Raw genomic sequence first — 17,518 nt, 5'->3', positions numbered from 1 at the left:
GCAAACGGTTAAATAAACCCCTTTACCTACAGTTGTGTAAATGGAACATTTCTTATGTTTTAAAATTGTGATCTAGAAGAGATTTAAAACTGAATTTTGGGGTTTGCCAGCTACCCCCACATTGTAATAGTTAAATGCTCGTTTTCGTCTAAGGTACCAGAAAGCAGTTGCTACGTACCTTATTCATGACTTCCCTGGCACCCCGCACTCTTCTCTTCCCTTTGACACTATGTATGTGGGTGAGTCTTCAGCATCCTCATTCGCAATAGAGAATTGCTGGTCCTGCTCTGTACTCAATGACGTCAGAGTGCCTGTGATTAATGGATGGGGCTCCAAAGAGAAGAGATTTTGAGGGAACAACTGCAATGAGAGGAGGAAGCCTTTGGAGGTGACGGATAAGGTAAGTATTTGTATTCTCGTTTCCACAGTTCATGATTGGCCACATCACTTGTCAAGGAGTTTATTTACACTATCTTGGTTAAAATGTATTGTGTATACTTGCTCTGTTTTAAAATGTAAAACAAAATCTATATTCAGCAAACTTCAATCTCCACTGATATACAAATTTCAACCTACCTGCTTACACCTTATTTCCTCTACTAATGCCCCATCATTGAGATGAGCCACTAGTCGGCCCAAAGTAGCATCCCAGGCTATTAATTACCGTTCCTGGTAGAAATTTGCATACCATGGAAACCTACAATTTTGATGGTTTAAGAGGAAGACTGACCAGACATGAAGGCATCTGGAAATATTACAAAAATGAAAACTGTTTAAAAAATCAAAACCATATCCTGAAAATAGTGATTATAAGGGTTCAAAACTCCCATTTTTGCATGTGTCTTGTTAAACAAACGGTGCGTGTTTGTAATGCATTATTTTAACTAAATTATATGTCCCAAAAAAGAGAGAAACAAACATACCTTTTGTAAAACAAAAACATATATAACTTTTTAAAATTTGATGCTAACTGTTGTGTCTATCACGTTATGTCGCAATCGTATCTAATGACCACAGGAGGGCAGGCTTGTCATCTGGACGTTTTATTTAGCTTCAGCAGTATATCTGCTCCAACTAGCTTTGCTCTCTCCTCCCCCTGGCTCAGTGATTTACCCTCCCATCTCTTCTCTCACACACAAAGGACTGCTTTCTTAGGGATCCTAAGGATGCTTTTGCTACAGAGGGATTATTTTTGCTATACAGCACATATGAATGTATGAACAAGAGGCATTGTGGATTACAAAGGATCTATGATACTGCAAATATTAAGGAAACATTGTAAGATATGGACATCAGAGACTGCTGTCTGTGTTGGAAATGGCAAGTAGCTTTCTCCCTTCTTCTTTGTAGCTGGGGCTGGGTCTCTGGGCAGCTTCGTTATTCTATTGTGGAGGAGGCTGATCCAGGGACATGGGTAGGAAATCTAGCTCAGGATCTGGGCTTGAAACGTGCAGAGATATCTCAGCGGAGATTACATTTATCATCTGAGAAATACCAAAAATATTTTGCTGTAAATAAGGAAAATGGAGGCTTGACTGTTAATGACAGGATTGATAGAGAGACCCTGTGTGGATCCAGTGTGAACTGTGTGCTGCATTTAGAGGTGGTTGCTGAAAATCCTTCAGAGCTTTTCAGTTTAGACATAGGGATTCAGGATATTAATGATAATTCCCCCACATTTTTATCCAATCAACACGTTATTGAAATTACAGAGTTATTTGCAAGTCCTGGTGATAGGTTTACCTTAGATATAGCTAAGGATTTAGATGTTGGTGTTAACGGTGTTAGTCAGTACACATTAAACACAAATCCTTATTTCTCATTGTCTGTAAAGAATAGGAAAGATGGCACACTCATCCCTCAGCTGATATTAGAGAAGGTGTTAGATAGGGAGGAAAAACATGAACATAATCTTATTCTCACTGCTATTGATGGTGGAGAACCAGCTAGATCAGGATCCTGTCATATCACTATAATAGTGTTAGATATTAATGATAATCGACCAGTCTTTAATCAGTCTGTGTATAAGATCACTCTAAAGGAAAATCTACCTTTGTATACAGTTGTATTAACATTAAATGCAACAGACCTTGATGAGGGAGCCAATGGCGAAATCATGTATTATATTGATAAACATACATCAGAATCTGCTAGAGCAAAATTTGCACTGAATGAACAGAATGGTCAGGTTTATATTAATGGATCTGTAGATTTTGAAGAAACCAATTTTTATGAATTTACAATCAAAGCAGTAGACAAAGGATTTCCTAAATTGGAAGGTGACTGTATGGTTCATATAGAAATAGAAGATGTAAATGATAATTACCCTGAAATTTCTTTTGCTTCAATGGCAAATGAGATTCCAGAAAATGCTCCTCTGGGAACTGTTGTGGGATTTATTAATGTGAGAGACAAAGATTCTGGGAAAAATGGAGAGATTAAATTGGAATTATCACCCAGTATTCCATTTAAAATCAGAACTATTAAAAACCGTTACTCACTGGTCACTGATGGGATTTTGGATAGAGAAAAAATATCCCAATACATTATTGAACTGAAAGCTTCTGATTTAGGGTCTCCCCCTCTGTCCAGTAAGGTGACTGTTATTCTCAGGGTTTCTGATGTTAATGATAATGCACCAATATTTTTACAGTCTACTTATAATGCTTTTATAAAGGAAAACAGTGACCCGGGGACTCTTCTATGTACAGTGTCTGCTACTGATGCAGATGAGGGGGTTAACTCTGATCTGGTTTACTCTATAGAGGAGACCCAGATATATGGATCTTCTGTATCCTCTTTTGTTTATATTAATTCTAATAATGGTGATATATATGCTCAGCGGTCCTTTGACTATGAGCACATCCAGACTCTACAAATCACCATAAAAGTAGAGGATTCTGGATCTCCAATGTTATTTGCCACCATCTCTGTTTTCATATTTATATTGGATGCAAATGACAACTCCCCCACCTTGCTGTATCCAGAGCACTCTGAGGATCTCATTGTCCAGCAGAGAATCCCAAAATCTACAAGTGCTGGATATCTGGTGACAAAACTGACTGCAGTGGATCTGGACTCTGGTCACAATGCCTGGTTGTCCTTTAACCTCATTGAACCTGATAGTTCTGCACTGTTTCAAGTGTCTAAACATACAGGAGAGGTCCGGAGTGTACAAGGATTTCAGGAAATAGAAAATATAGAACAGCAACTTGTCATTTCTATCAGTGATCATGGAGATCCATCATTATCTACTACTGTCACTGTACTTGTCATGATAGCAGATGAGGCTCTAATAGAAAGACCCAAATCTGGAGATTTCATGAGAAATTCCAAACCACTAGCAGATATGACTTTATATTTAATTGTTTCTCTTGTGGCTATCAGTTTAGTTTCCCTTGTGACATTCATTATATTACTAGTGAAATGTCTGAGAAAGGATAGTTATGGCTATAGCAGCAGTTGCTGTTATCTTAGTGAATCTGAGTCCAAACCATACATGGATTCGTATCAGCCAGCTCTTTTCCTGAACTCGGATGGAACATTAAAATACATGGAGGTGCGCATGGTTCCTCCAGGAGGACAAGGACAATGTTACCAAACAAATGTGCCACCAGCCCCACAACAGCGTGATTCTGCATTTCTGAAGGCTTTGGATTTTCCCCAGTTACGGGAACTAGTTAAAGACAGTGATACCTGTTCAGATGCAAGTTGTGTGAATGATCCAAACAAGGTGAGTTGTTCTTTAAACCTGCAGTCTTTAATCCCCTAATTATCTAACATGACATATGAAAGCTGTTAGATTTGTCAGCCTGTGGTATAATTATATGCTTGGTGCAATCTAGGCTAAAAATATAATAATAATATTTTCTGTGCTATACCCACATTTGTTGTAGAGTTGTAGAATGTGCTACTTTTGTCAATCTATTAGCTTATTTGTATGTATATTACATTTTAGGGTCCATTTACATTGTGGTTCATAAAATACCTACCTTTTTAATATGCATGTTTAAGGGTGTGAGGCTCTAAATCATATATAAATTACACGGCAGTGTATCTAACATGCATTGCCATTCTTTACGGAATTTGTACATACTAGAAACTGCAACTAAAGCAGAGTTTTGTAAACAGCACCCCACAGCAAATTACTTGTGACAGCTGTACTATCAAGACAAAGTTAAATATTGTCTGTGTTTACATGCAGTTTTATATAGATATTTTGGCTATAATGCAAAGGGTAAAAAAAATGAAAAATAATCTACAGCAGGGCAAGTGAGACATTCTGTTTCTTTTATTGGAATTGTGATCTAGCTATAATTTTAACACATTTTTCTGTGTTTCTTAAACATATAGCCACGTTGAATGAACAGTTATAAGCTTTTCATAAAAAAGTTAAAAAAAGAGTATTAAAAAAATATTTGATGTTTATCCTTCTTAGAGACACAGCTTCAAAAAATATTCTCTTTCTTTGGGACTGGAGCAATTTTGAGTTTGTTCAACCATAATTTCCATCTTTCTCACTAATTGCACCTACACATATTATATACTGTTTTTTTTAAGAACAAAATTGGCATTAATTTGATGTGACATATGCAAATATAAATTCTTATTTTTTTAATAAAAAATTAAAAAAATTAAGTAGTTCATTTTATTTTTTATTTTTTATTTTTGGCAATAATAATGTGTACATAGTTAGTGTAGCTAATATAAAGTAATTCATAATAAATTATTTTTTTGTCCTGATTTGTAGGGTTATCATATGTCTGGGATTTCAGTTTATTTTAGGAGTTATATGTCACAAAATACAGGGAATGCAGTACAATTTAGAAGTTTAGAAGAATTTTAGAATGTGGTATGTTTGCCTCCTATATTTGCCTCCTATATTTAATAACCTCCTGGGCACTATTTTGTCTTATAATTTTTTTATAACATTTTTTTCCTTTTTTTACTTTTTAAACTTTTTCCTTTTTTTTTAAATTTAAAAAAAAATGTTAAATACTTTATTTTTAAATTGTATTTATTTTTTAATTCTGGGGCACTAAGCGGTTATGTTTTTCTTTACAGGGGCTTTGCTACTTAGTATCTCTGAGGAGAATACAGTATTCTCCTCAAAGATACTTTGTATCAGTTTGTAACACACAGCCGTCTCGCAGCAGAGAAACACAGTGAGCTGCTGGCGGCTCTGTTGCTGTCATGGCTCTGTGATCACAGTGATCAGCTATCACTGTGATCACAGGACTATGACCACCTTATCCGCTGTTGAGGGTCTGTCTCGGACCCCTAGGGGCCCTGCAACATCAGTAACTCAATGAGCGCTGGTCCTTCCATGGACCAGCGCTCATTGTACCGCATGATGTGATTGTCCTGTCACCAGTCCTTAATTAACGATTATGACAGTATAATCCTGTCTTCGGTCAGGAAGGGGCTAAATACAGTGAGTGACCTATAAGTCATAAAAATTCACTTTCTATTTAGTGGAAATTGTGACTCTCATTAGCACATTTCAAATAATTCTGGTGGTTTGCATGACACTTGCACAACTATCTTTCTTTGCCTACAAGACGTGATTGGAATTGGGCTGTTGCACCCCTTCCCTCTCATGTGTTATTGGGTTTTGTGGTACTCTACTGTTTATTTTTGTGGTTACCAAAGTCAGATTCTGAAAATGCAATTTAGTGCCATTTAAAGAAAAAAAAGGCAAGTTAGTTCATATTTCAGGGTCTTTTTTATAAGTGTCTTGTTTCTGTGTTTTCTTCTTAACTAGGAATTTTATGTTCAGTTACCTCGAGAATACATACATTTTTGCTTATAGACGATAAAGAGGACTATGTACAACAAAGATGTGTGGCCATGGTGATATAATATATAATTAATTCCAATCAATTTCACCCACTATATTACGCAGTTTATCAAAGTTCGCCTTCCTGAAGTTTAGGCTTCTTGTCCGCCCATCCCCCTTCCCTTTCTTGCAATTGATATTGAAAGCAATCACCTTGTGATCACTATTGCCCAATGTCTCCCCGATTACAACATCCTCGATTAGCTCCGTATTGTTGGTGATGATCAGATCTAGGATTGCATTTTCCCTGGTCGGGTCCTGAAATTGTCTCGCAACATATTAAGAAAACGGGCTGCCTTAGCCGATTTGGAAGTTCCCTGTACCCAGTTGATATTAGGGTAATTGAAGTCCCCCATTATCACAACATTACCCTCTTTCCCCGATATTTCTATTTGCGATTGTAGGTGGGCCTCCCCCTCCTCCCCCATATTTGGAGGTTTATAACAGACACCCATAATAAGTTTACGGTTAGGAGATATAGGAGAGTGCAAACGTGAAACATAGTCTTAGGTTTTGTTTTAATAAGCCCCACAGTAAAAGTGCACACAGGAACCCTCTCTCCAACAGCAACCTGTGTGAAAGCTCCTGATCCACATGAGGAAAAGTGCAGTCTAAATCTGAAGTTAATGGCATCACAATCAGTCAAGCTATGGCTTTGCTTTTTAGAGCCTACCAGTACTTAATTTCCTGAAGTCTATATTTTCATACATGAACACTAAGAGTGATACACACACTAATGAGGACTCAGTGTATGCTTTTTGGCCAATATTGTACTGTTTGAGTTTTTAATTATAAAGTTATTATAATAACTTGAAGTTATTTTTTAATAACTGTTACTCTCCAAAATCACAGTCCCTTTGAAATGTTATGTGTCAGACCAACACATATTTACCTAATCTACATAGAACATTTACAGGGTCATTCACAAAAGGGTGAAGAGTTTGAAGAAGGAAGGAGAAGGGAACAATCTAGGCCAAAATAGCTGATTTTGTTCACTCTTCATGCATTCTCCAAACTCTCCACCCTTTTGGGAATAACCCTGTAAGAGTCTATCTAAGTCATGCATGGATTCAGGCTGACCTTTACAGTAAATAGCTACTGACAAATCTTTTAAGTTTACAGATGAAAAATGTATGTGGCAACCAGGTTTTGCCAATGCAACTATCTCTAGCAGATATTGCTTTTTTATTTCAGTTAGTACCTCTCAAGTACTTATTAGGCGTTTGTTTCCACCTTCTTTTATTTTTCATTTTTAAAAATGTGTTGTGCATACTTGCCATATAATTTTTTTTATTGTAAAAATCTTTTTTTAGTCAGCACAACTTTTTAAATCTCCACTATCTGAAGTTTTAGATTCTTCATTATAATTTCCCCTAAACTTTTATATGCAAATTTCAACCCACCACCTTCCACCTTTGTTGCTCTAAAAATGCCCCACCCTTGTGAAAAGCCAGATGTGGGGCCCAAGAAGCTTCCAAGGTTCTCAATCACAGGATTCTGTGAAAATATGCATACTAGAGCAACATGTGTTTCTGATGGCTCAACAGGATGCCTGACCGGGTCAGACGGCACCTGGAAATATAAGAAAACATTAAAAAATGTTTTCAGATCTAATACATGGCCTGAGCTCATTAACAATGATGCCCTGTATAGATTAAGGGGTTCAAGACAACACTTATATTATATAAGTTATTGTAAAACAATGATGCCTTTTGAAAAAAACAATATATTCCTATGTCCTTTTAAAACATGATAACTCCTGTATATATTATGATAGGTTGCTGTTATATCTAATGACCACAGGAGGGCAGACTTGTCATCTGGACATTTTATTTGGCTTCAGCAATATATCTGCTCAAACTAACATTGCTCTCTCCTCCCCCTGGCTCAGTGATTTACCCTCCCATCTCTTCTCTCTCACACAAAGAACTGCTTCTTTAGGGATCCTGAAGATGTTTTTGCTACAGATGGATTACTTTTGCCATAAAACCTTAATATGAATTTATAAATGAGAGACATTGTGGATTATAAAGGATCTATGATACAGCAAACATCAAGGAAACATTATAAGATATGGACATCAGGGACTGCTGTCTGTGTTGGAAATGGCAAGTAGCTTTCTCCCTTCTCCTTTGTAGCTGGGGCTGGGTCTCTGGGCAGCTTCGTTATTCTATTGTGGAGGAGGCTGATCCAGGGACATGGGTAGGAAATCTAGTTCAGGATCTTGGCTTGAAACGTGCAGAGATTTCTCAGCGGAGATTACATTTATCATCTGAGAAATACCAAAAATATTTTGCTGTAAATAACGAAAATGGAGGCTTGACTGTAAATGACAGGATTGATAGAGAGTTCCTTTGTGAATCGAGTGTGAACTGCGTGCTGCATTTAGAGGTGGTTGCTGAAAATCCTTTAGAGCTTTTTAGTTTAGACATAGAGATTCAGGATATTAATGATAATTCCCCCACATTTTTATCTAATAAACGTGTTATTCAAATTACAGAGTTATTTGCAAGTCCTGGTGCTAGATTTACTTTAGATATTGCTAAGGATTTGGATGTTGGTGTTAATGGTGTTAGTCAGTACACATTAAACACAAATCCTTATTTCTCATTGTCTGTAAAGAATCGTAAGGATGGCGCACTCATCCCTCAGCTGATATTAGAAAAGGTGTTAGATAGGGAGGAGAAACAAGAACACAATCTTATTCTCACTGCTATTGATGGTGGAGAACCAGCTAGATCGGGATCCTGTCATATCACAATAGCAGTGCTAGATATTAATGATAATCAACCAGTCTTTGATCAGTCAGTGTATAAAATCAATCTAAAAGAAAACCTCCCTTTGCATACAGTTATATTAACTTTAAATGCAACAGATCTTGATGAGGGAGCCAATGGTGAAATCCTGTATTATATTGATGAACACACATCAGAATCTGCTAGAGCAAAATTTGCCCTGAATGAACATAATGGTCAAGTTTATATTAATGGATCTGTAGATTTTGAAGAAGTAAATTTTTATGAATTTTCTATCAAAGCATTAGATAAAGGACTTCCTAAACTGGAAGGTGACTGTGTGGTACATATAGAAATAGAAGATGTAAATGATAATTATCCTGAAGTTACTTTTGCATCAATGGCAAATGAGATTCCAGAAAATGCTCCTCTGGGAACTGTTGTGGGATTTATTCATGTGAGAGACAATGATTCAGGGAAAAATGGAGAGATTCAATTGGAATTATCACCCAGTATTCCATTTAAAATCAGGAGTATTAAAAACCGTTACTCACTGGTCACTGATGGGATTTTGGATAGAGAAAAAATATCCCAATACATTATTGAGCTGACAGCTTCTGATTTAGGGTCTCCACCTCTGTCAAGGAAGGTGGCTGTTATTCTCAGGGTTTCTGATGTTAATGATAATGCACCAACATTTTTACAGTCCACTTATAATGCTTTCATTAAGGAAAACAGTGACCCAGGGACTCTTCTATGTACAATGTCTGCTACTGATGCAGATGAGGGGATTAACTCTGATCTGGTTTACTCCATAGTGGAGACCCAGATAGATGGAGCATCTGTATCTTCATTTGTTTATATTAACTCTAATAATGGTGATTTATATGCTCAGCGTTCTCTTGACTATGAACACATTCAGACTCTACAAATCACCATAAAAGTAGAGGATTCTGGATCTCCTAAGTTATTTTCCACCATTCCTGTTTTCATATTCATATTGGATACCAATGACAATTCCCCCACCCTGTTGTATCCAGAACACTCTGAGGATCTCATTGTCCAACAGAGAATCCCAAAATCTACAAGTGCTGGATATCTGGTGACAAAACTGACAGCAGTGGATCTGGACTCTGGTCACAATGCCTGGCTGGCCTTTAACCTCATGGAACCTGAGAGTCCTTCACTTTTCCAAGTGTCTAAGCATACTGGAGAGCTCAGGACTGTTCAAGGATTTAGAGAGGCAGAAAATACAGAGCAGCAACTTGTCATTTCTATCAGGGATCATGGAGACCCTCCATTATCAACTACTGTCACTGTGCTTGTCATGATAGCAGATGAGGCTGTAGTAGAAAGACCCAAATCCGGAGATTTCCTTAAAAATTCGAAACCACCATCAGATATGACTTTATATTTAATTGTTTCTCTTGTGGCTATCAGTTTAGTTTCCCTTGTGACATTCATTATATTACTGGTGAGATGTCTGAGGAAGGAAAGTTATGGTTATAGCAGCAGCTGCTGTTATCTTAGTGGATCTGAATCTAAATCATATTTGGATCAGTACCAGCCAGCACTTTTCCTGAACTCGGATGGAACCCTAAAGTACATGGAGGTGCGAATGGTTCCTTCAGGAGGTCAAGGGCAATGTTACCAAACGAATGTGCCCCCAGTCCCACAACAGCGGGATTCAGCTTTTCTGAAGGCTCTGGATTTTCCCCAGTTACGGGAACTAGTTAAAGACACTGATAACTGTTCAGATACAAGCTGTCTGAATGATCCAAACAAGGTGAGTTGTTCTCTAAACCTTCAGTCTTTAATCTCCTATGTATCTAATATAGCATATGGAAGGTTTTAGATTTGGCAGCTGGTGGGACAATCATATATTTGGTGCAATTTAGGCAATACAAATTGTTTTAATAAAAATGTTAAAGCTATACCCTATGTCACATCTGTTTGCAGTTCATGCACTGATTTTGTCAATTTGTTAGCTTACTTGTATGTATATTATATTTTGGGCTGTGTTTAGGTTTGTGTTCTATTAGGGTTCATTTGCACTCTGGTGCATAAAACACATACTTTTTTTCTTATACATGTTTAATGGTGTTCTCAATTTATTTTGAGTGCGTTGTGATGTGTTTTCTATTTGTAATTTATATGATCATTTCTTTGTGTATGAGGCTCTAAAGCATATATAAAATATGAGCAGTGCCATTATGTTTAAGGAATATGTGCTTATTAGAAACTGCAACCAAAGCAGAGTTATGAAAATGACAACACAAAAAAAAAACCCTCTTATGAGAACTGCACTATGTGTAACTATTTAAATGCAGCTTTATATAGATATGTTGCTTAAAATTCACAGTTTTAATAAACCCCCTATCTGTAATAGGTCAAATGGGACATTCAGTTTCTTTTATATTTTTACTATGTTTTTAAAACATATAACCTTGTTGAATGAACAGTTATAGGCTTTTAAGAAAATTGGTGATTTTATTTTTAAATACAGTGAGTGACCATCAATACTGAAAGCTTAATGAGGAAAATAATCAAAATTGGAGCAGATAATATCTGGAGCAGCTGCCCATAGTAACCAATCAACTTCTAGCGTCTCCAGATTTTGTCTGCTCCAGTGTTGAAAGATTTCTTGCAATGTCTATTTAGTGTAAAATGTGATTCTCATTACCACATTTCAAATTATTCTGGTGGTTTACATGATACTTGTAAAACTATCATTCTTGGTCTACAAGCTGTGATTGCAATTGGGCTGCTGCACCACTTCCTTCTCATGTGTTATTGGGTTTTGTGGTACTCTACTGTTTATTTTTGTGGTTACCAAACTCAGATTCTGAAAATGCCATTGGTAGATATTGTAGGGACCCCAAGTGGTTAATGGTTACATTTTTTATTTAATTATTCTTGCTTTTACTGATCCTTTTATATGGCAATTATTATAAAGAAAAAATGTTCTTACTGTTTATGTTCAAAGTCTTTCCTTCATTTTTAGCTTGTATTAGTAAATCACAGTTTGAAGACATTTGCCCAGAGTGTTCTGACAAATTAATTAGTTATGCTTTGTAACAAGAAAGTTGACATAGTGCTTTTTGTTCACCATTTTGCTATTTGGTTTAATAATAAAAGCAATTATTTCTTTTGAAATCTGAGGTTATTTTTAATAACTGTTAATTATCCCAAAGTAACAGTCCTTTTCTGATTTTTTTTCTGTCAGACCTAAAAAATTTGCCTAAACTATATAGTGTAGAGCAGGGGTGCCCAAAAGGTCAATCGCAATCTACCAGTCGATTGCAAAGCTAATTCTGGTAGATCGCGATTGAAATTAGGAATTAGCTGCTCTGCTTATCTGGGATCTCAACTGCTGCTGGCTGGGTGCAGTTTGCTGTTGGTCAGCAGATGGCGCTCTGTCCCGACACAGTCGCTGACACTGGAAGCCTCAGCGCACAGAGCTCAGCATGCAGGTACTCTCTGGGAATCTGAGAGCCGGTTCCTTGGGACACGCAAATCTTACACAGGCCTGGGCCAGGTGACTGGTGTTCTTTAGGGAGGGGCATTGTGTACTGAATCCTAGGTTATCTATACCCCCTAGACACAGCTGTACAAGACTCACATCTCCATACACAGCTGCTTGTGTATTGCATGTGCCTGCAAAATCTATATTATATTGGGCATTGGTTAGAATGGATTCAACTACAGGAATGTGCCCCCACCTACAAACCATGCCATAACCTACAGGACTGTGCCCCCACCTACAGACCATGCCTTCACCTACAGGACTGTGCCCTCACCTACAGACCATGCCATCACCTACAGACCATGCCCTCACCTACCGGACTGTGCCCCCACCCACAGACCATGCCCCCACCTACAGACCATGCTCTCACCTACAGGACTGTGCCCCCACCTACACATCATGCCCTCACCTACAGGACTGTGCCCCCACCTACAGACCATGCCTTCACCTACAGGACTGTGCCCCCACCTACACATTATGCCTTCACCTACAGGACTGTGCCGTCACCTACAGACCATGCCCTCACCTCCAGGACTGTGCCCCCATCCACAGACCATGCACCCACCTACAGACCATGCCCTCACATACAGGACTGTGCCCCCACTTACAGGACTGTGCCCTTACCTACAGAACTGGGACCTCACATACAAATCATGCCCTCATCTACAGGACTGTGCACAAACCCACAGACAATGGCCCAAGCTACAGGAGTGTGCTCCCACCTACAGAACATGCCCCCATCTACAGGACTGTGCCCTCACTTACAGACTGAGATTAGGAGCTTTAGGAGTTTTATCTCTAGGCGTTTGGCCATTATAGGTAATAGTGCCATAGTTTACCTCTCCTCTGATAAGAGTGCAAGGTCTAACTAATCATCCCAACCTGCAAAACCTTATTTCAGGGAGCTGTCCTTTTTATTTCAGGGAGGTGCCTTCTCTGTTTTTTTAATTAATTTTTACAGCGGCCGCCGGCCACCGTCAGAATAAAAAAAAAACTTGATAGCAGGGGAATTAATAGCTAAGCTGCTATTGGTCATTTCAAATTGCAATAGCCAATAGCAGGCTCGCTCTTGTACTCACCCACTGCTGCTGTCAATCAGCAGACAAGCACCTCAGGTCCACCTCTGCTGATTGACAGCAGCAGCATATCATTTTAATAATCACAAATAAAATAAAAACATTATTTAATCAATAATAACATAACATAATATAATATAATAACAATAAAATGCTATGATATCTACTATGTATATATGTGTGTGTGTATATATGTGCCACTTACCCCCCCCTGCCACCTCCACAGGCGTCTTCTATCAGCTGCCCCCTGGCACTGTCATTCACATCACAAGGTATCTGTAGAGCTAGCTCAGGGGCATCTGCCTTCAGCCAATCACGGGCTGCCATGCCGTGCCTAAACCCCTCCCACTGACCAGCCATGGTTACAGTATGTGAAGGCACAAACAACACTTTTTTTTCCCCTTACAACTAAAAACTTTATGGATTCTGAGCAGAACTAATGAGCGCAGCAGACCCGGAAAGGTTTAAAACCTTTCTGGGATAAAATGTCTCTCATGCGGGCGTCCGGGAGCCACTATATAATAGCGGGAGACTCCCGGAACGTCCGGAAGAGTTGGGATGTCTGAACTAAGGGCCCATTCATAATAGTATTGTGCGTTCATTGCAATCACATCTACCCTGTGCTCTGTTGTTGAAGGTGCATTGTGGTGCCATTCGTTGGTAGATCTCATTGAGCTGGTCATATAAAAAGTAGATCTTCACACAACAAATTGTGGGCAACCCTGATGTAGAATCTATCTAAGTAATACATGGATTCAGACTGACCTTTACAGTACATAGCTGATGACACCTTTTGTTTTCTGACAGATGGGAAAATGGGCTAGGTATTAGAATCTTTTATGAAATCAGGTTATTTCATAATATCGCTGAAGGTGACACCTTCTTTGCTCTACCAATGACCCATCCTTGTGATGAGAAGTGGGGCCCAAGAAACCTCCTGGGGTTCTCAATCACAGGATTGGATAAACATTTGCATACCAGAGCAACCCAGGATTCTGATGGCTCAACAGGATGCCTGACCAAGCCTTCAGGCACCTGAAAAAATAACAAAGCATGAAAACTGTTTTTAAATTAAGTTCCATAATAGTGACAGACATTAAGAGGTAAAAGACCACCATTTTTTTAGAATGTAAAGCATACTATTATATAAATTGTTGCTAAACAATGATGCCTTTTGTGAAAACAAAATAATCCTATTTTCTTTTAAAACATAACTACTGTGTATATTATGATAGGTTGCAATTATATTTAAAGACCACAGGAGGGCAGACTTGTCATCTGGACATTTTATTTAGCTTCAGCAATATATCTGCTCAAACTAGCCTTGCACTCTCCTCCCCCTGGCTCAGTGATTTACCCTCCCATCTCTTCTCTCTCACACAAAGAACTGCTTCTTTAGGGATCCTGAAGATGTTTTTGCTACAGATGGATTACTTTTGCCATAAAACCTTCATATGAATTTATAAATGAGAGGCATTGTGGATTATAAAGGATCTATGATACTGCAAACATCAAGGAAACATTATAAGATATGGACATCAGAGGCTGCTGTCTGTGTTGGAAATGGCAAGTAGCTTTCTCCCTTCTCCTTTGTAGCTGGGGCTGTGTCTCTGGGCAGCTTCGTTATTCTATTGTGGAGGAGTCTGATCCAGGGACATGGGTAGGAAATCTAGCTCAGGATCTGGGCTTGAAACGTGCAGAGATATCTCAGCGGAGATTACATTTATCATCTGAGAAATACCAGAAATATTTTGCTGTAAATAAGGAAAATGGAGGCTTGACTGTTAATGCCAGAATTGATAGAGAGACCCTTTGTGGATCCAGTGTGAACTGTGTGATGCATTTAGAGGTGGTTGCTGAAAATCCTTCAGAGCTTTACAGTCTAGTTATAGAGATTCAGGATATTAATGACAATACCCCTACATTTTCATCTAATAACCGCATTATAGAAGTTACAGAATTCTGGACAAATCCTGGTGCTAGGTTTGCCTTAGAGATTGCAAAGGATTTGGATGTTGGTGTTAATGGTGTTAGTCAGTACACATTAAACACAAATCCTTATTTCTCATTGTCTGTAAAGAATAGGAAAGACGGCACTCTCATCCCTCAGCTGATATTAGAGAAGGTGTTAGATAGGGAGGAGAAAAAAGAACACAATCTTATTCTCACTGCTATTGATGGTGGAGAACCGGCTAGATCAGGATCCTGTCACATCAAAATAACAGTGTTAGATATTAATGATAATCAACCAATTTTTGATCATCCAGCGTATAAAATCAATCTAAAAGAAAACCTCCCTTTAAATACAGTTATTTTAACATTAAATGCAACAGATCTTGATGAGGGAGCCAATGGTGAAATCCTGTATTATACTGATGAACACACTTCAGAAGCTGCCAGACAAAAATTTTCTTTGAATGAACAGAATGGTCAGATTTATATTATTGGATCTGTAGATTTTGAAGAAGCTACTTTCTATGAAATTTCAATCAAAGCAGTAGACAAAGGACTTCCTAAATTGGAAGGTGACTGTGTGGTTCATATAGAAATAGAAGATGTAAATGACAATTGTCCTGAGATTTCTTTTGCTTCAATGACAAATGAGATTCCAGAAAATGCTCCTCTGGGAACTGTTGTGGGATTTATTAATGTGAGAGACAAGGATTCCGGTAAAAATGGAGAGATTCAGTTGGAGTTATCACCTAGTATTCCATTTAAAATCAGGACTATTAAAAACCGTTACTCATTGGTCACTGATGGGATTTTGGACAGAGACAAAATATCCCAATACATTATTGAGCTGACAGCTTCCGATTTAGGGTCTCCCCCTCTGTCCAGTAAGATGACTGTTATTCTCAGGGTTTCTGATGTTAATGATAATGCACCAATATTTTTACAGTCTACTTATAATGCTTTTATAAAGGAAAACAGTGACCCGGGGACTCTTCTATGTACAGTGTCTGCTACTGATGCAGATGAGGGGGTTAACTCTGATCTTGTTTACTCCATAATGGATACCAAAATGGATGGATCATCTGTATCCTCATTTGTTTATATTAACTCTAATAATGGTGATATATATGCTCAGCGTTCCTTTGACTATGAGCACATTCAGACTCTACAAATCACCATAAAAGTAGAGGATTCTGGATCTCCAAAGTTATTTTCCACCATCCCTGTTTTCATATTCATATTGGATAGCAATGACAATTCACCCACCCTGCTGTATCCAGAACACTCTGATGATCTCATTGTCCAACAGAGAATCCCAAAATCTACAAGTGCTGGTTTTCTGGTGACAAAACTGACTGCAGTGGATCTGGACTCTGGTCACAATGCCTGGTTGGCCTTTAACCTTATTGAACCCGACAGTTCTGCACTATTCCAAGTGTCTAAACATACTGGAGAAGTCAGAACGGCACGAGGATTGCAGGATGCAGAAAATACAGAACAGCAACTTTTCATTTCTATCAGTGATCATGGAGACCCTCCATTATCTACTAGTGTCACTGTACTTATCATGATAGCAGATGAGGCTGTAGTAGAAAGACCCAAATCCGGAGATTTCCTTAAAAATCCAAAACATTCATCAGATATGACTTTATATTTAATAGTTTCTCTTGCGGCTATCAGTTTAGTTTTCCTTGTGACATTCATTATTTTACTGGTGAAATGTCTGAGGAAGGAAAGTTATGGTTATGGCAGCAGCTGCTGTTATCTTAGTGGATCTGAATCTAAATCTTACATAGACCAGTATCAGCCAGCTCTTTTCTTGAACTCAGATGGAACCTTAAAATACATGGAAGTCAGGATGGTTCCTCCAGGAGGACAAGGGCAATGTTACCAAACGAATGTGCCCCCAGTCCCACAACAGCGGGATTCAGCTTTTCTGAAGGCTCTGGATTTTCCCCAGTTACGGGAACTAGTTAAAGACACTGATACATCCTCAGATACAAGTTGTCTGAATGATCCAAACAAGGTGGGTTATTCTCTAAACCTGCAGTATTCTAATTATCTTACATGACAATGGAAGGTTTAGTTTTGGCAACTAGTGGTATAATCATATGTTTGGTGCAATCTTGTCTAAAAAAAGATTTAATAACATTTTATGTGCTATACATTGCATCATGTCTGTTGTAGACTCATATAATTTGCAGTTCTTGCACTAATGTTGTCAATTTGTAAGCTTATTTCTATGTGTATTACATATTGGGCTGTTTTTAGTTCTGTATTCTATTAGGGTCCATTTACACACATACCTTTTAATTATGCATGTTTAATAGCTGTGTGTGTGTGTGTGTGTGTGTGTGTGTGTATGTGTGTGTGTGTGTGTGTGTGTGTG

The 17,518-nt window shown here is 38.2% G+C and overlaps 1 protein-coding gene across 1 annotated transcript in view; it reads left to right on the top strand.

Moving 5' to 3' along the window:
• The window catches only part of LOC108785742 (protocadherin gamma-C5-like), a 225,342-nt gene that overhangs the window by 17,992 nt on the left and 189,832 nt on the right, over positions 1-17,518 (top strand). Inside the window, exon 2 of the mRNA XM_018554875.1 lies at positions 7,948-10,360. Coding sequence (XP_018410377.1) covers positions 7,948-10,360 — 2,413 coding nt within the window. The remainder of the gene's footprint in view (positions 1-7,947; positions 10,361-17,518) is intronic.

The sequence above is a fragment of the Nanorana parkeri genome, unplaced genomic scaffold, assembly GCF_000935625.1.
Source record: "Nanorana parkeri isolate BGI_ZX_2015 unplaced genomic scaffold, ASM93562v1 scaffold176, whole genome shotgun sequence".
In the NCBI taxonomy this organism is placed as follows: domain Eukaryota; kingdom Metazoa; phylum Chordata; class Amphibia; order Anura; family Dicroglossidae; genus Nanorana; species Nanorana parkeri.
Note: the sequence above shows the minus strand (reverse complement) of the source record. Positions and strands in the feature narration are given on the sequence as shown.